Source organism: Pristiophorus japonicus, chromosome 15 (genome assembly GCF_044704955.1).
Source record: "Pristiophorus japonicus isolate sPriJap1 chromosome 15, sPriJap1.hap1, whole genome shotgun sequence".
NCBI classification, from domain to species: domain Eukaryota; kingdom Metazoa; phylum Chordata; class Chondrichthyes; family Pristiophoridae; genus Pristiophorus; species Pristiophorus japonicus.
The window spans coordinates 126,634,617-126,651,657 of NC_091991.1; the positions used below are offsets into that span (position 1 = coordinate 126,634,617).

Consider the following 17,041-nt stretch of genomic DNA (forward strand, 5'->3'; position numbering starts at 1 on the left):
CTGGCCACCATTTGTTCCTCAACCAACCCCACTAAAACAGATATTTGTCGCATCGCTGTTTGTGAGATTTTATTGTTGCTCACATGGGCTGCTGTGTTTGTCTATATCTTGACCGTGATTATAAATACTGCATTGGCTGTGAAGCATTTTGGGATGGACATAAAAGGCTCTATATAAATGCAAGATCTTTTCCTTCTTTCTATAGACTATGTACAATTATACATGCTGCGGTAGACAAGTAAAATGACGATGTTAATGGAGGAGGTATAAATAAAACTTGTTACTTTGGAAATGAAGTCAGTGTATATGGCACCTAAACCACGAATGGTTATGTAAAGTTAAATGGTAACAATATAGTAAGTGTTCGGTTGGCTAATTTTGTCAGTGGGAAGTTTTTCTGCTTTCCTCACTTCGTATCAACATTTGATATTTTGTCAGTTATATGGTACGTCAGAAAGAATGTTCCCGCTTCTTGGTTCCAAGGGCTGAAGGGTTTCTCATCTGTATCAGAATGACATGCATTTCCACACCAAACTCCCGTAGATTTAAATATTATAGGCAACTTTTCTGCCCCAGAGGTAGAGAAAGCTGCTCAAAGTGTATTTTTGGGATCTTACAGAAATGTTTTTTTTGTCCCTGGCAAGTGGGCCTCGCTGGCATTTATTGCCCATCCCTAGTTGCCCTTGAGAAGGTGGTGGGCCACCATCTTGAATCGTTGCTGTCCGTGTGCTGAAATGACCTTTTTATTTACCTGTACTTGATTCAGACTCGGATCCGAGAGCTGTCAGAATATACAAGTAACAGGGTGGCACAATGAAGTCTCATCAGACGGCTCCAGTGTAGGGGTCGTTATCGGCTGGTGACCACTTGTCTGCTGGCACAGACATTTTTGGAGAGATCAGGGTCCTTCAGGGAATCCGTTAACAGCAGCAGTTTGCATGTTAAATCCAGCAGGCTGAAATTGCCGTGCTTCAGGAAGTTGTCCCATCGCTTTCCAAAGTTTCTGGGAGTATGGCAGGCTTGAATTGTCTGATTTTAATGTGTATGCTGCTGAAGAAGAGTTGCTTCTGCTCACTGGCCCTGCAATAAGCAGCACCTGGAAAGCATTTAATTAGCATGTGTAAAGCTGTAGGTTTGGTTAATCTTGCGAGAGACACAGTGGGACATCGATCAGTACTCTGAAAATCGAACTTTTATCTTGTCCTTTTCTGATCAGATCTGGAGGTGCTGAAATGTATTCTGTCACCTGGGAAGCATGCCCATCGTTTACGTGCCTTTCATCTTAATGCAATATTTTTCTTTGTTGCCACATTACAAGATGTTAATGCGTGCACTCTCGTCTGCTCTTTAAAAACGATTCAGGATAAATTGTACACATTCTAAAAATCATAAAAATAAATATGATGCTCTTTGAACAGTTCAATTGCTGTGTGCTATTGACTCCATCATAACAGAGGTTTTGTCTCTACATACGTAGAATACAACAGCAAGGTGTTAATATTGAACTTGTAGTTAAGGTGCAGTTGGCATATTATCTACAATTTTGGCCACCCCATTATAGGGAGGATATAAAAGCAATGGAATATAGATTCATTAGGATGTTAACCAGAGCGGAGTTAGTTATGAAGAGAGACTTGAGAAGTTAGAACTTTTTAACGTTAGTCTGAGAAAGGGATGACCTGAAAAACGGCCTTCCTGGCTATGAAGGGCTATGATAATAGGGGGTGGGGAATTGCCAGTTAACATGCCTAGTGCTCATTAAAGAGGCTGCACTGCATTTTGGCGGCTAGTGCTTCAACTAACACCCTCTCCTAACAGTGACAAGCCATATAGGAGTAAACCCTGTGTTGATGTGAATTTCAAGTCCTACATAAAGGGACACTCACCATTGCATGTTTACTTGCTGCTAGAGCTGTGAAGAGGAGCTCTGAAACACATCGGGAGACTTTCTGGAACAATTTGTCAAGACTTCACCAACACTCGAGCTGGATTTATTACAGAAATTCTCTGAGGACTTCAACTAAAAAGAGTAAGTGCTGTGCTCCTCTACCTTTTATAGGAGTCACCAGGAGAAAGGGAGTGCTTGGTCCTGGGCATCTTGCTAGGGGCCCCCCTTGATCTGGACGTGGAATGGGAGAAGGACGTGAGGCCAGTCAGAGCAGCACCAGAGCTGCAGGAGAGAAGGACAGGAGGGCGAGGTGACGTCCTTCCTCCCTGTGGATATAAGACATCACTTCTCCTCTGGACCTCCTCCACTAGGATCACCAGTGTCAGAACTGAGAACCTGTGCACTTTCTCCCTCGGTTCCTGAGCCTTGCTGCAACGTGCCGTTGTGTGTCAGCCAGTGCACTCCGCACCTTTAGTGGAAGTAGCAAGCAGTCACTGAAACTGCAAAACCCTGTCTCGTACCGCTGATTGGGGATGGCGCCGTTAAATATCGCTGCTGCAGCCTGCTTGCTGCTGGTAGATGCCAGATCTTCCTGTCGTTGTTCTGCACTGCCGTTAAGGTAAGTGGCTATAACAAAGTTGGGTGATCAGATGTCCAGTGAGCGTTGTGCACACACTGATGCCACGATCTCCATGATGGCGAGCTCCCTGGCGATCGAGCAGTGCAAACGACACCCCAATACGGCGTGGGATGCTGGAACCGGCATCATCTATCATTACAGCTGTCAATGGCATTTTAGCGCTATCTTGTGCTGTTAACGTGTGGCACAAACCCCACACATTTCCCACCCCAGGCCTTTAGTGTGCTGAAAAGTCATGAGTTAGACTGTCACTTTTACATTCACTCCCACCCAAAAGCACCTTGCATTGACACACAAATGGTTGAATAAGTACAGCCTTGGGGCATAACATTGAATGAGTTACTTCACTTATCTTTAAACTTCTCTTTTCAGGTTCCTCTGCATTATACACCTGCCTTGACAGCATGGGCAGATGACTAGCTCCTATGAGTCTGCCAGTTCCATTGCAGAACTGGCTGCTGGAAGTTGTGACCAGCCATTGTTCCTACTCTCCTTCATGTGGGAAGTGGCGAGCGTTTACTAACCTCTGTTCCTGATGGCACGGTGAAGATCAGCAATTTGGCATTTGGGGGATCAAGGGCCACTTTGTAGTGAAGTGCACTCACGGGTAACTGTTTACAACTTGTCCGCTATCTTTACCTTAAAGAATTGCTGATCTGTGGAAAATCAGAATATTGAGGTTCATTGACACATCGGTTATCATTTGATGGTCTATTTATCAGCTTGGACTGGAGTTATTCAGCACTGTTAGACCACCTTGTACTGCAAAGATTCGCTGTACTGTGGTTCAGTCATGAAGCAGTTGGTGAGTTCATGTTGAAAGTAGTCTGGCTGGTGTACTTGTGTGTGGAGTGATACTGAATAGTGGGGTAATAAGTTGTACCAAGGGGATTAGAATAAACAGTTTAATCTAAATGATTAAGAGAAGGAATGTGCGCACTAAGTTACAAGGAGAAGGATTGGCCTCCGTGATTAATGTACAGTAATTGTAGGAGCATTGGGGGCGAAATTGATTTTGGCCCATTTTTTTTTCTCCATTGCTCCACATTCCTGATCACACAGGGAAGAGGTACAAGCGACTTTTATTCTCATGCCAGCTTTGGTTGAACCAGGTGAGCTGCCATCACTATTTGCACTGCTTACTTACCAGCTTGCCGAATCGGAGACGGTAAAATCAGGCCTCCCTAACACCTCTTCAAAGGGAAGTGCTCTTTGGCTGCAAGCAACTGGAACTCTTTACAACAGTCAAAATGGCAGAAACAGCTGGGGCTGCAAGGAGCCTCAGAGTCTCTGATGCCACATTAGGTTCCTGGTGCAGCGGGTCAGCAGGAGGAGAGAGGTTCTCTTCCCACCAGGGACCGAAGGGTCTCCAGACAAGTGGCATGGCAAAAGTGACAGCGGAGGTCAATGCCACGATTGGCTGCAATGCAGGAAGAAGTTTATTGACCTACCGAGAGTTGCTAAGGTAAGATTTCTAACTCTTGACTTTGTTACTCTCCGCTGAGCCCTGCACCACCTGTAGCCCCAATACTCTCAAAGCTTCTCTCCCCCATTTCCCTTCACTCTCCTCCTATCACAGCAGTAACACAGAAACATAGAAAATAGCTGCAGGAGTAGGCCATTTGGCCCTGCGAGCCTGCACCACCATTCAATAAGATCATGGCTGATCATTCACCTCAGTACCCCTTTCCTGCTTTGTCTCCATACCCCTTGATCCCTTTAGCCGTAAACGCCATATCTAACTCCCTCTTGAATATATCCAATAAACTGGCATCTACAACTCTCTGCGGTAGGGTATTCCACAGATTAACAACTCTGAGTGAAGAAGTTTCTCCTCATCTCAGTTCTAAATGGCTTACCTCTTATCCTTAGATTATGTCCCCTGGTTCTGGACTTCCCCAACATCGGGAACATTCTTCCTGCATCTAACCTGTCCAGTCCCGTCAGAATTTTATATGTTTCTATGAGATCCCCTCTCATCCTTCTAAACTCCAGTGAATACAGGCCCAGTCGATCCAATCTCTCCTCATATGTCAGTCCTGCCATCCCGAGAATCAGTCTGGTGAACCTTCGCTGCACTCCCTCAATAGCAAGAACATCTTTCCTCAGATATGGAGACCAAAACTGAACACAGTATTCCAGGTGAGGCCTCACCAAGGCCCTGTACAACTGCAGTTAGATCTCCCTGCTCCTATATTCAAATCCCCTAGCTATGAAGGTCAAAATACCATTTGCCTTCTTCACCGCCTGCTGTACCTGCATGTCAACTTTCAATGACTGATGTACGATGACACCCAGATCTCGTTGCACCTCCCCTTTTCCTAATCTGCTGCCATTCAGATAATATTCTGCCTTTGTGTTTTTGCCCCCAAAGTGGATAACCTCACATTTATCCACATTATACTGCATCTGCCATGCATTTGTCCAAGTCACCCTGCAGCCTTTTAGCATCCTCCTCACAGCTCACACCGCCACCCAGTTTAGTGTCATCTGCAAACTTGGAGATATTACTCTCAATTCCCTCATCCAAATCATTAATGCATATTGTAAATAGCTGGGGTACCAGCACTGAGCCCTGCGGCACCCCACTAGTCACTGCCTGAAAAGGACCCGTATATCCCGACTCTCTGCTTCCTGTCTGCCAACCAGTTCTCTATCCACGTCAGTACATTACCCCCAATACCATGTGCTTTAATTTTGCACACCAATCTCTTGTGTGGGACCTTGTCAAAAGCCTTTTGAAAGTCCAAATACACCACATCCACCGGTTCTCCCTACACTCCACCCCACCTCCTTCTACTGTTCCTGCCACTCTCTGCACCTGCTACTATCCTCATCATTATGATGATAATTCGCCACCCCTCTGGCACACTATTCTACCGTGACATGCACATCCTCAAAACATCTTGCTAGGCTTCACTAATGCAATACTTTTTTCTTGCAGGAGAAGATGCCACAAAATACAAGGGAGCAGACCTGCACAGGAGGAGGGAGAGCATAGTTCCATGTACTGTCTCCATTGAAGGAGGAGGCGCTCAACATTGCAGGCAGGGGTCCGGTCAGACCCCTGATGACTGGCGAGGCTGAAGGACAAGTCCTGCAGGGTTTCTGCACATCTTGCCCTCTTTTTCTGTTCACACTGCAGTCTCAACCTGCACACTCTGCATGACAAAATGCAGCTGCTTTGAGCAGCCATTCATTTAGCCTCACCACTAACCCTTGGCCTTTTCTTCCATTTCAGGTTCACGAGGGAGCAAAGGAAGAAGAGGGAAGCGTGTATGCAGATGAAGCGTCACTTGGCGTTACCCTTGCAGCACCAGCTCAGACACTGGCACCCTGCCTGTTCACAAGGTAGGCTAGAGGGATCTAGACTGGGAGATACACCCAGCACCAGTGAACAGGAGCAAGGACTTGGGGTTAGGATAGTCCAGGAAGCAGCTCGCAAGTGGAAACGCTTGCATCCTAGCCCTGCTGCAGAGAACACAGGTGAGGACCCAGCCTACAGAAGAAGACTGATGGTTACCCAGTAGGGCATTCCAAGTGTACTGGGCTTCCTGACAGTGAGCCTGCACACAGTGACAGAGCATGGAGGAGTCCAGCTCCAACTTGTGCAGCATCGTCACACAGGGCATCGAATCAATGCAGTCAACCATGGATCAAGTTATAATGTATTTGCTTCATGGGTTCTTTGCTTAAGAATTCATAGCAACACATTGCTCTTAAGAATGAGTTGGTTTATCAGCAAAAGATTTAACAATCACATTACACATTACCAGTTCATCCACCAGGCTCACAACCGAATGCCTCATCGTGGATTCCCTGAATCCATCTGGCTGGGGTTTTATTGAGTCTTGTGAACATCATGTGACTGGCTAAGCCACTCCCAATTCAACAGCTCTACAACTATTTTAAGTAGAAACTTTAAATCAAGTGCCCCCCTTTGGCATTAGAACTCACAAATTTCCAAATAAAACTTTAACGGAAACTTAGATCAAATTAAAATTTGGTTGCCGGGGGTGGTGATGCACTCCAGTCCATCCGGCGCCCACCTCTCGCGGATGGCTGCGAGCGTACTGGTGGACACCGCGTGCTCCATCTCCAGGGACACCCTGGCTCGGATATACCCAGGGAAGGGAGGCAGGCAGTCAGGCTGAGCGACTGCCCGCAATCTGGACTGGGTGATGGCCCCCTTGGCCGTGCCCAGCAGCAGTCCTACGAGGAGGCCTTCCGACCTGCCTGCTCCCCTCCGCACAGGGTGCCTAAAGATCAGGAGTGTGGGACTGAAGTGCAACCAGAATTTGAGGAGGAACCCCTTCAAATATTGGAAGAGGGGCTGCAACCTCGTACACTCAACATACACATGGAACGCGGACTCCTCTAGACCGCAGAAATTACAGGCGGCCTGGGAGCCCGTGAACTGACTTAAAAAGTTATTGCACGGGACTGCTCAGTGCAACACCTTCCAGGCCAAGCCCCAATAAATAAAGGGAGGTCTCCCGCGTAGAGAGCACTCCACTGGGGACCACCGCCGCCTCCAGATGGCAAGATATTGCACCATGGCGTGTCCGGACGGCAGATGAGATGGCAAAGTGCAGAGTGTGCAAGAGCAGCCCGTACAGGAATCCCCTCAGTGCAGAACTGAAAGGCAGGAGGAGATTTCCCAGAGGAGGCTTCAACAGCTCTCAACTCTTTTGGGGACACAAAATAAACATTAGTTCAAGTGCCCCCTGATCTGGGGGACACTCCAAACATTTTTCAAGGCCCTTTTTGGTATTTTTTGGGGGGTTTTTTTGGGCACTAAAATTATAATTTTTACAAGTGCCCCCTATAAAAGGGGAGGGGGACACTAAAACCGGCATTTAAAACAAATTAAACTTTAAAACATATAAAATCAAATAAAAATTTGGTTGCCGGGGGTAATAATGCACCCCAGTCCCTCCGGTGCCCACCTCTCGCGGAAGGCCGCGAGCGTACCAGTGGACACCGCGTGCTCCATCTCTAAGGACACCCTGGCCCGGATGTAACCGTGGAAGAGAGGCAGACAGTCGGGCTGAACGACCCCCTCGACCGCCCGCTGCCTGGACCGGATGATGGCACCCTTGGCCGTGCCCAGGAGCAGTCCTACGAGGAGGCCCTCGGACCTACCCGCTCCCCTCCGCACAGGGTGCCCAAAGATCAAGAGTGTAGGACTGAAGTGCAGCCAGAATTTGAGGAGCAGCCCCTTTAAATAATGAAACAGGGGCTGCAACCTCGTACATTCAATAAAAACGTGGAACACGGACTCTTCCAGAAATTGCAGACGGCCTGGGAGCCCGTGAACCGGCTAAAATTTGTTGCACGGGACTGCTCCGTGCACCACCCTCCAGGCCAAGTCCCCGATAAATAGTGGGAGGACTCCCGCGTAGAGTGCCCTCCATCGGGGACCCCCGCCTCCTCCGGACGGCAAGATTTTGTGCCATGGCGTGTCCGGACGGCAGATGAGGATGGCAAGTTTGAGAGTGTGCAGGAGCAGCCCGCACAGGAAACCCCTCCGCGCAGAACTGAAAGGCAGGAGGGGATTTCCCAGAGGAGGCTTCAACAGCTCTCAAACCTGTGAGCATACTCGCAGGTGCATACATTAAACAAGTAGTCAGCTCCATGAACACTGCATGAGTGCCCACAGCGGTAGAGTTTCTGGTGGCAGCTTTGATAAGAGCTCAGACTGCTGCCATCTTGGCTCTTGGTTCCACACACACCTTCTGGCTTTCTGTCACATCACTCCTGCAACCGGGCCCTGAATGCCTAGAACACCTCGGTCACCCAACACAGCCATCTCAGTGAAAGTTCAGAATCCTTCCATCACCCAAACTGTAAGTACCTTATAGGAGCACTAGAACACTAGAGTTTGCACCAGGGTGATTTTTGGTTCTCAGTTAATGTTTGGGTATTATGAAATTAAGACTGATGAAGCGCCTTGGTGTTTCTGGCTTTTTCTTAACTTAACATTCCTCGTGCTCGGAGTGCAACACTCAAGAAGGTGTACACTTTTGGGAGGAATAGATTATGGTACATTTGGGAGGGGAAGAGCGATTCAAGGGAACCTCTGCTGGGTGAATTATTGCCTCACAGCTGGTAGGATCGGTGTCCCTTGCTCTTCATGGTCATTCTTATCTTCCTGCTTCTCTTTCTCCCCCCGCCCCAGATGTCTCTAAGGGTTGGTCCCTATGCAGGGCAAGGTTATGGTGGGCACAGCAAACAACAACAAACTTGGAGTATCTATCAGGGCTGCACTGCAGCGTGGTCCAGGCAGCGGAACCTCTGCATCAGAAGGCTGATGGTCTGCTCTAGGGGAGCTCTGGCCAAGGCGTGACTTAGTGTCTGAGTCCGGGTTCCTGACCGGAGTCATGAGCCAGTGGTCAGGGGATACTCTTTGCTCTAAGCTGCCAGCCTGTCGCCCAATGATCCAGGTGGAACAGAGGGGCTATTGAGGGGTGGCACAGGGTAAAGACATCTTGACTGCTGCCAGGAAACCAGGCAGAGACCTGCATAATGCACTGCCTATAGTCGCACACAAGCTGGACAGTCAAGGAGTGGGAATCCCTTCCTGTTGACATAAATCATTGGGTATTCACATGGGGCACACAAGGCAAAGTGCATGCAAAGAACTTGCATTTATATAGCGCCTTTCATGACCTGATAATGTGGGCGAGAGGCAGGAACCAATTGCAGGCTGGCACCTCATTTGCATATGATGAATGAGCTGTCAGCGCTACTCGCACCAGCTGTTGCAGGCCTTCAATTTATTGCCTCACCTGAAAGACAGCACCTCTGACAGTGCAGCACTCCCTCAATACTGCACTGAAGTGTCAGCCTAGATTAAGTGCTCAAGTCTCTGGGGTGGAGCTTGAAGCCGCGGCTTTCTGCCTCAGAGATGAGTGCTACCACTGATCGAAGGTTGACCCTTGATCATGTCCTGTCATATTAGTTTGGACAGCTTGACATGAGCAGAATTCAATGCTTTCTGTGTTCACAGAAACCGGCCACGTAGGAGAGGCATTGGTGGAGGATGGCTTGGTCAATGATATTGAACCTTGCAGAAAGGTTGAGGACGAGGAAGGATAGTGCACCACGGTCACTGTCACGGTTTGTTGATTGTAACTTTAGCTTCAGTGGTTTCACTGCTGTAAGAAATGCATAAGCAAGATTGGAGGGATTTAAGCCGGGAATTTTGGAAGAGACATGCATGGAGTTGGGAGGCGGTGACCTTAAGAGAAGAAAGGGAAGTTGGAGATGGATGGATGGTTCAAGGGTGTTTATTGAGGAAGGAGCGATGATGCCAGTTCTGAATGGCAGAGGGACAGTACTTGAGGAAATGAAACCCTAGATATTATCTAGCATGTGGGTCAGAAAGGGGAGTTGAGTGATCCGGAATTGAATAGAGAGGAAATCTAGGTAGGGAGCAGCAGGTAGGTCTCCTCGATGAGATGAGCTTGAAGAGGGCGGGGAAGGGAAGATGATTGAGAAATTGCAGAAGAACAGGGGTCTTGTGCTAGAAATGTTAAGAGACTCAGACTGGGGGAAAGGGATTAGGGGGAGGTTGGAGGCTGGGGCAAGATGTAAGAGCGGAAGCTGTGTAATATTTACACTGAGGGCGCGGGGGAAGGCCAAAGACTTCAAAGAAACCCGGCCGGGAACAGCAGGACCTCACTATAATGGTTTTGTTTGGTTTCCCGCCTGGCTGTTGGCCAAAGTGACAACCTGTCTGGCAGCCGGGTGGGAAACACCAGCGACAGGAGGCTGCAGCCGGTATCCATGGTGACAGTCCCTGTCAATCGTGGGAGGGACGGAGGGGATGGTTGGCGATTGGGGGGAGGTCGACAAACGAGGCTGAGGGGAGGAGGCCACGATGTGTAAAGGCTTCCTTTAGAGGTCAATGCGGAAGCCAAAGGCTCCCTTGAGGGGCTGGGGGGGGGAGCACTCCTGTTCCTCCTGGCCCACAAGGAGTGCTGAAAGAGGCACATGCCTTGTTGAGCTCGCAGCCCTTGCCTCCTTTTCACTGCCGGGTTTCCTGAGCCCTCGAAACCCGTGCAACAGCAGTGAATTTTAAATCGAGCTCCCAATTGCCGATCACAGACCTTCCCTTTTGTTCTTTCTTCCCCTCCCCCTTTCAGTGCTTCTTAAGAATGTGTTCTTTTCGAACATTCACCTGTTCTGTTTAAGGGTCGTCGACCCGAAACATTAACTCTGTTTTTCTCTCCACAGATGCTGCCCGACCCACTGAGATTTCCAGCATTTTCTGTTTTTATTTCAGATTCCAGTGTCCGCAGTGTTTTGCTTCAGTGTTGCCCGATTTAAATATGTTAATGAAGTGCTCCGCCTCTCCATGGCCAGACACTCGGTCACCCCAATAATCACCACTCTAAAAGAGCCATTGGGGACGCATTTCACATCATTAAGTCTTTAACCTCCATCCTCGGCCCTCTCCTGCCCGTCTGGGGGGGTGCGGGGTTAATATCGAGGCCTGGGTCTCTGTTGTTGAGTTGGACAAAAGGGGACGTTTACGGGTCTGTACAGTTGTGTTAAATGAGATGTGTGTAGTGCATAATATAGCACCTGTGAATCCTTTCCTTTCACAGAACCACCTCAGTTGGAAGGACCAATTGATCACAAACTGCTCCATAACTACCAGCAGTCTGCCTCTGATTAGCAACAAGAAATACATTTCAAGCAGGATGATGTCATTTTGTCTCTCCTGTGAGATGGAAATCCCAGCCTCCACATCCTCCTTCTTATGGCTCTTATGACTTAAAAGAGCTCGGATTAAAAAGAAAACTGAATCAGGCGAGCTTGAATGATTGATAGCTATAATCATGCCATTCTCAATCTTGTGGAGCAGAGTCTAGTGTGTAACTGCTTAAGTCTTGTTGCTGAAGTATTACACACAAAAATCTGCTGGTACTTGTAATTGTAATGTAAACAAATCATCATTGATCTGCACATAATGCAATGCTCAATGGCTGCGAGAAGCTCATTTGAAATGTTCTGCATCCTTGTTTATGGTTAAGCTTATAAATTATGCAGAATATACTTCGAAATATCATTTCGTATGCAGCAGATTTGTCACATTTAGAGGGGGTTTGGTTTAATGGTTCAGGCAGCAAAATATTTACAGTTGTATGTTCCTGCGTGAACATTTCATCTGGTTTGGAAAGTAAATCTATTTTTTTTTATCTTGTGCAGTTGTGTGAACAGGTGATGCACAGTGATGGGGGAGGGGAGGAATTGAGGAAATTAAAACAATGCTCCCAATATATTCGGAAGGATTTACTTTGGCATAAACAAGCGCAAGTTAACCTTAGTTTTACTAAATTATTCTAATCGCAATTTCAAATATACTTTTTACGTGAAAGATGAACGTTTGGTGCCGAGTATCCTTCAGGAAATGGAGGAGCACGGTTTAAATACAGGAGATTTATTGTCTATTGTGTGCACCATTGCCTTGCTCCTTTAACACTGCTGGGGAGTTGTATTTGTCTGCATTGGTAAAGATATATTATTGCATTTTCCCAGGTAGCATAGCGGCATTATACAAACCTCAGGATTAGAAATACCAGTCGGTGAATTGGTAGCATTACATATTCTCTCTACATGGGGAAGCATTGTGTTTGTATTCAAGTGTGTGCTGCATGTGGTGGGAGGGAGATGAGATCATAGACATCTGCGAGATAATGACTGATGGGAGTTGAGAGCAGCATAGCATTAGGGCAGCTAGGAGATCAATAGCGTCTGCAGACGAATAGGATTTTTACATTACAGTTCCTTGCAGTTTCATTGCAGTCAGTGTGTAGCATGTGAAATTCTCTTTCCCAGGATGACTTTTTTTTGATATTTTTCTCTTCATATACTTTATGGGTGCAGTGTAAAAGGATATTTTGTTCTGGTTGTTGTTTTTTTTTTACTGTGCTCGATTTTTGAGTGAGTCAGCATCCACACTGCTTGGAGAAAGATTACCATGCTGGGCGTGGATGTGTGTGAGTTTGGCAGCCAGCTCCTGGAACTTATGTGGTTGACAGTATGCTACAAAGGTGAGATGAGAGTTTTTCAATTGCTGTTCTTTGCTTTTAAAATTTCAAATCCAAAAGCCCATCCTTTGTTTGAAGAGCTAGACAGTGGATTTCCTGCAATACCAAGCCTGCACTCTTCACTGTTGACTGAGCAAATTCTCCTCAGTATCTGTCTTAAAATATTCTGATTCTTTTTACATTTCGTATCATACGGTTTATTAAATGAGCTTGTGGTGTAGAAATGTGTTCTATCAATGTTACTCTGTGATGTAATGCGCTAGATATGCAAGTGTAAATTAGCATTGGTAAGCCACACCCATATGTATCTTGCAGATGAGGAATAACTTTTTGTCTCAGCACTATGTCTAGTATTTGAGATAAGATTTGTTACTGTATTCAATACTGGAGAAAGGCTCAGTAAATATGACCAGTATCAGTGGTGAGATGGGCTGCTATCATGGCAGTCCAAGAATTCTGCTTAATCCCAATTTATTTTTTTCTTCTTAGAGTCTGAGCAAAATTACTCCATTCCCAACTGTGTGTGTATATATCTGAGACAACACCACTGAATTTTATGTCTGTTTTAATTTTTTTGTGAGCAATTTGAACTCTGATTCATTCAGATCCTTATTCAGCCGACCAGAATTCAGTTAATACAAAAGGCCATTTTTGAAAACCTAATGATGGTTTTGAATTACTGAAAATTCATTTATCATGCTTTTATGCTGGTTTTCTCCATACTGAACCAAGCTTATTGTAGATTGCATACACATTACCTGGGGGGTGGGTGGTGAAATCCCTGGAACATTTAACCCCACCGTGTGCTAAAGTAGTTTAACAATGAGAAGTATTTCTTGAACAGAAACTGCAAAGCAAAAATAATGTGTTGATTTTTTTCTTTTTTTTTTGTGCATGAATAATGTAAAATTATGTTTGAAAGGTGTTGATATTTGTTGTAAGCTACCAAAGGAAATGATGCAGCAACAACTATATTATGGCTGTACGCCCCTCCAAAAAGTGTCTCCTCTGATTAACATATGGTGCAGTTTAGGCAGAGCCATCACATGCATAGCTACAGGCTTTCAGTGCTTGAGGATGGTTAGTTCTTCAGTTACCGTGTATAGTGGCGTTGAGGATGAACCTAAATCAGTTCAAGGATGTTCCTGTCTGCAGGAAAATCAATCTCCAAGTTAACTCGCTAAAATTATTATTCCCGGGATGTAAATCCTGCACCATTTCCTTTTTCACCTAGCACTCTCAAAATTGCTGTCGTTCCACATTTACTAACGTTGAGGCTGAGGGAGACTACATTTGGATTGTTTCAAGTCGGTAGCTGCAGTTTGGGTTTCAGCACTGGAGCACCCTATTTACACTGTCTGGCTAAAACCTCCCAAAGAGAGAGCTCTGCTCATGTGTGCATTGGGTAAAGCGCCCCCTGCAGCAGCATTTACGTTTCTCTAAATGTTTAAATTAATTACAGATAGGTTTAAAATGTGAACCTGATGTCTACAGTGTCCGTTGGTCAGCTTACTTCCAGTGTGATTGTGTTGGACATACACTCCAGGTGCTGTTTGAGACCGGCCCCTCACATGCACTTTGCTTCACTCTGGATTCAATTCTTCATTGCAACTGCTTTGCTCTGCTCTTACAATTGTAGCTGAAATGAAATCTGAGTAAACTCTGGGGGAGCATTACACTTATCTGTATTGGTCTCATCCCTGTGATTTCACGCCTAGAATTTCTGTCCCGGAAAATGAAGTGTTCAGATGTCTGAGAGTGCAATCTCGAGGGGTATTTCCTGCCCAGAGACAATGGGAGAAAAAGAACACCCCAATACCATTGGCCCTGCTTACAGCTCCTAGGGCTAGAAATTTGGTTGGAGGGTTCCTAAGGTGCGAATGTCGGGCAGTCGCTTAATTTAGCGACGGAAATCTTTTGGCGACGGAAACGGCAAAATTCAGTCGTTGTGCCCTGACAGTGGAGTGGAGCGTTAAGGGAAGCCTTCCACACTTCTCGGGCACTAGGCTGGGTGCACAACTGAATATCCCGTGCTAAAGAGTCGGCTTACTAACACCCTGAGCGAGGCCTCCCTGCAGAAAAAAAAATCGGAACAAAACACACAAACTATTTGTTATACATTACTCCCCCCAAATAAAGGTAAATTGCAAAACAATCACACTTACCTCATGCAGTCATTCCTTCCCTTAGTGCCCCGGGACAGCTCTGCAAGCCAGCTTTCTCTGGCGGTGTCATTACGGAGCGCTACGGGTGCAGCGCGTACCAAATTTTGCTTCCGTGTCGATACCGGGGGCGTTGCACACCGACGCTATGCTCCCGGGCGTTACTCCTCGCGAGCAGCACTCCTGATCCTCCTGGCCTCAGAAAGAAAAAGGATTTTTTTTTTTTTTACCTTGAATGGCCTCTTCTGCTTCCAAACCTCTTCTGACAAGCCTTCACCTGGCAGGAAAACACAGCGGCTTCCCTGGTTTACAATTGGGGTGCTAAAATTGGAGTTGGGCCATCATCGGAGCCCAATCTGCATATTTAAAGAAGGACCCTAGTGGATTTGAACAGGTGGCTTAGCCGCCTGTCCTGAAATGCTGGTAAAGATCTGAAATGGCAGGCTTCAGGCAGGACATTGTCAGGTAAGTCATCTGATAGAAAGTAGCTGCTTAACTTGGTTTCCACTGGACGGGTAGGGTTAAAATCCAGCTACAGACATTCCTGGCCTGTCAAATCATTTTCACGAAAAATGAAATCTAGGTTTTGGATAGGTTCATTCCATTATTAGATTGATTTGTAGAGGAAATAAATTGACTGCTTGAAAGGTTTGTGAGTCAGCTGGCTTTTATGAGCAACTTTTGGGAAACCTGATCAAATTGAGTGCAATCTATTTTGGTTCACGTTGCATAGATTATCAGGATATCTGTGTGATACTGAAGCAAATTTAACTTTTCGCCTCCATTTTTTGTTGTAAATTTTAAAATCCTGGCTGTGTATGAATTCTGACATTTGTTTGTGGCATTTGGACACCTTATTTTGATGTTGGATTCCGAATGATTTCCAAATCAACTCTTTCAATACTTGTTCCTGGAAGGATTTTACTGATGCATGTGTATATAAACTTTGTATATTTTTATTCCTTTTCCCAGTTACCCTTCAAATTCAGAACCAAATGGGTAGTGAATGGTGCAGAAATAGCGAAGGATGAAGTTGAAAAAGACTTTTTAGATGCTTAACATGTCGAAGCAAGATTAGCAATCAACAAACCCACTTGAATGTTGAACTACATAGCCAAAACAGTAGAATATGTTCAAGGAAGTCATGATCAAACTGTCCAGTGCTGATGTCAGATTGCACCTTCAATACTGGAGATTTTAGATAAGTTAGGCCAAAGGAAGACATAATACCAGGACCCGATGAGATATCATATCATAGAATCATACAGCACAGAGGAGGCCATTCAGCCCATCATGCCTGTGCCAGCTCTTTGAAAGAGCGATCCAATTAGCCCCACTCGTTCTGCAATTCTTTCCTTTCAAGTGTATATCCAATACTGTTTTAAAGTTACCATTGAATCTGCTTCCGTCACCATTTCAGACAATGCATTCCAGATCAGAACAATTCATTGTGTGATATGCCTTATATTCCTGAGGGAGATAGGGTAGGACATTGCACAGGCCCTAGAAATGATTCTTCAGGGCTCTATTGAGTGTGGATGTTGGCTAGAGGACTGAAGAGTGGCCAACATCGTACCTATTTTTAAAAAAGGAGACAGAGCTAATCTGGGTAATTACAGGCCAGTTAGCCTAACAATCTATCGATCTCAATCTTGACAATTTCAATTAACCCAGCATCCAGAGCTTGAGAGGGAGTGAGTTCCAGATTTCACCTACCCTTTGTTTGAAAAAGTACTTTCTGATTTCACTTTTAAATGGCCTAGCTCTAATTTTAAGATTCTGCCCTCTTGTTCTGGATTCCCCTGCCAGAGGAAATAGTTTTTGCTGTAACTACGCTATCAAATCCATTTATCATTTTAAGCAACTTAATTAGATCACCCCTTAACCTTCTAAACTCAAGGGAATACAAGCCAGGTTTATGCAACGTTTAACTTAATCCTTTAAACCCTGATACCGTTCTGTGAATCTGCACTGTACCACTTCCACGGCCAATGGCTTTGGTGCCTAAAACTGAACACAATCTCTTAGACGGGATCTTAGAATCACAGAATAGTACAGCACAGAAGGAGGCCATTCGGTCCATCGAGTCTGCGCTGACTCTTTCGAAGAGCAATCCAGTTAGTCCCACTCCCCGCTCTTTTCCCATATCCCCGCAATGTTTTCTCCTAATATTTATCCAATTCCCTTTTGAAGGTTACCATTGAATCTGTATCCACCGCCCTATCAGGCAGTGCATTCCAAATCCTAACCACTCGTTGTGTAAAAAAGATTTTCCTCCTGTCGCCTCTGG

The 17,041-nt window shown here is 45.9% G+C and overlaps 1 protein-coding gene across 4 annotated transcripts in view; it reads left to right on the forward strand.

Annotated features, from left to right (window-relative positions):
- Window positions 1-17,041, forward strand: part of arhgdig (Rho GDP dissociation inhibitor (GDI) gamma) — a 113,440-nt gene that overhangs the window by 10,962 nt on the left and 85,437 nt on the right. The window contains exon 2 of one of the 4 annotated variants that reach the window (XM_070856717.1): window positions 1,911-2,029. The exons of 1 other annotated variant lie outside the window; for it this stretch is intronic. Coding sequence is in view for 2 of the 3 variants with exons in the window: in XM_070856715.1 (XP_070712816.1) it covers window positions 5,807-5,879 (73 nt within the window). In the remaining variant the exon portion in view is untranslated. Of the gene's footprint in view, window positions 1-1,910; window positions 2,030-5,769; window positions 5,880-12,562; window positions 12,593-17,041 lie in introns of those variants that run through there. 2 more of the 4 variants (XM_070856715.1, XM_070856714.1) reach the window with 2 other exon arrangements.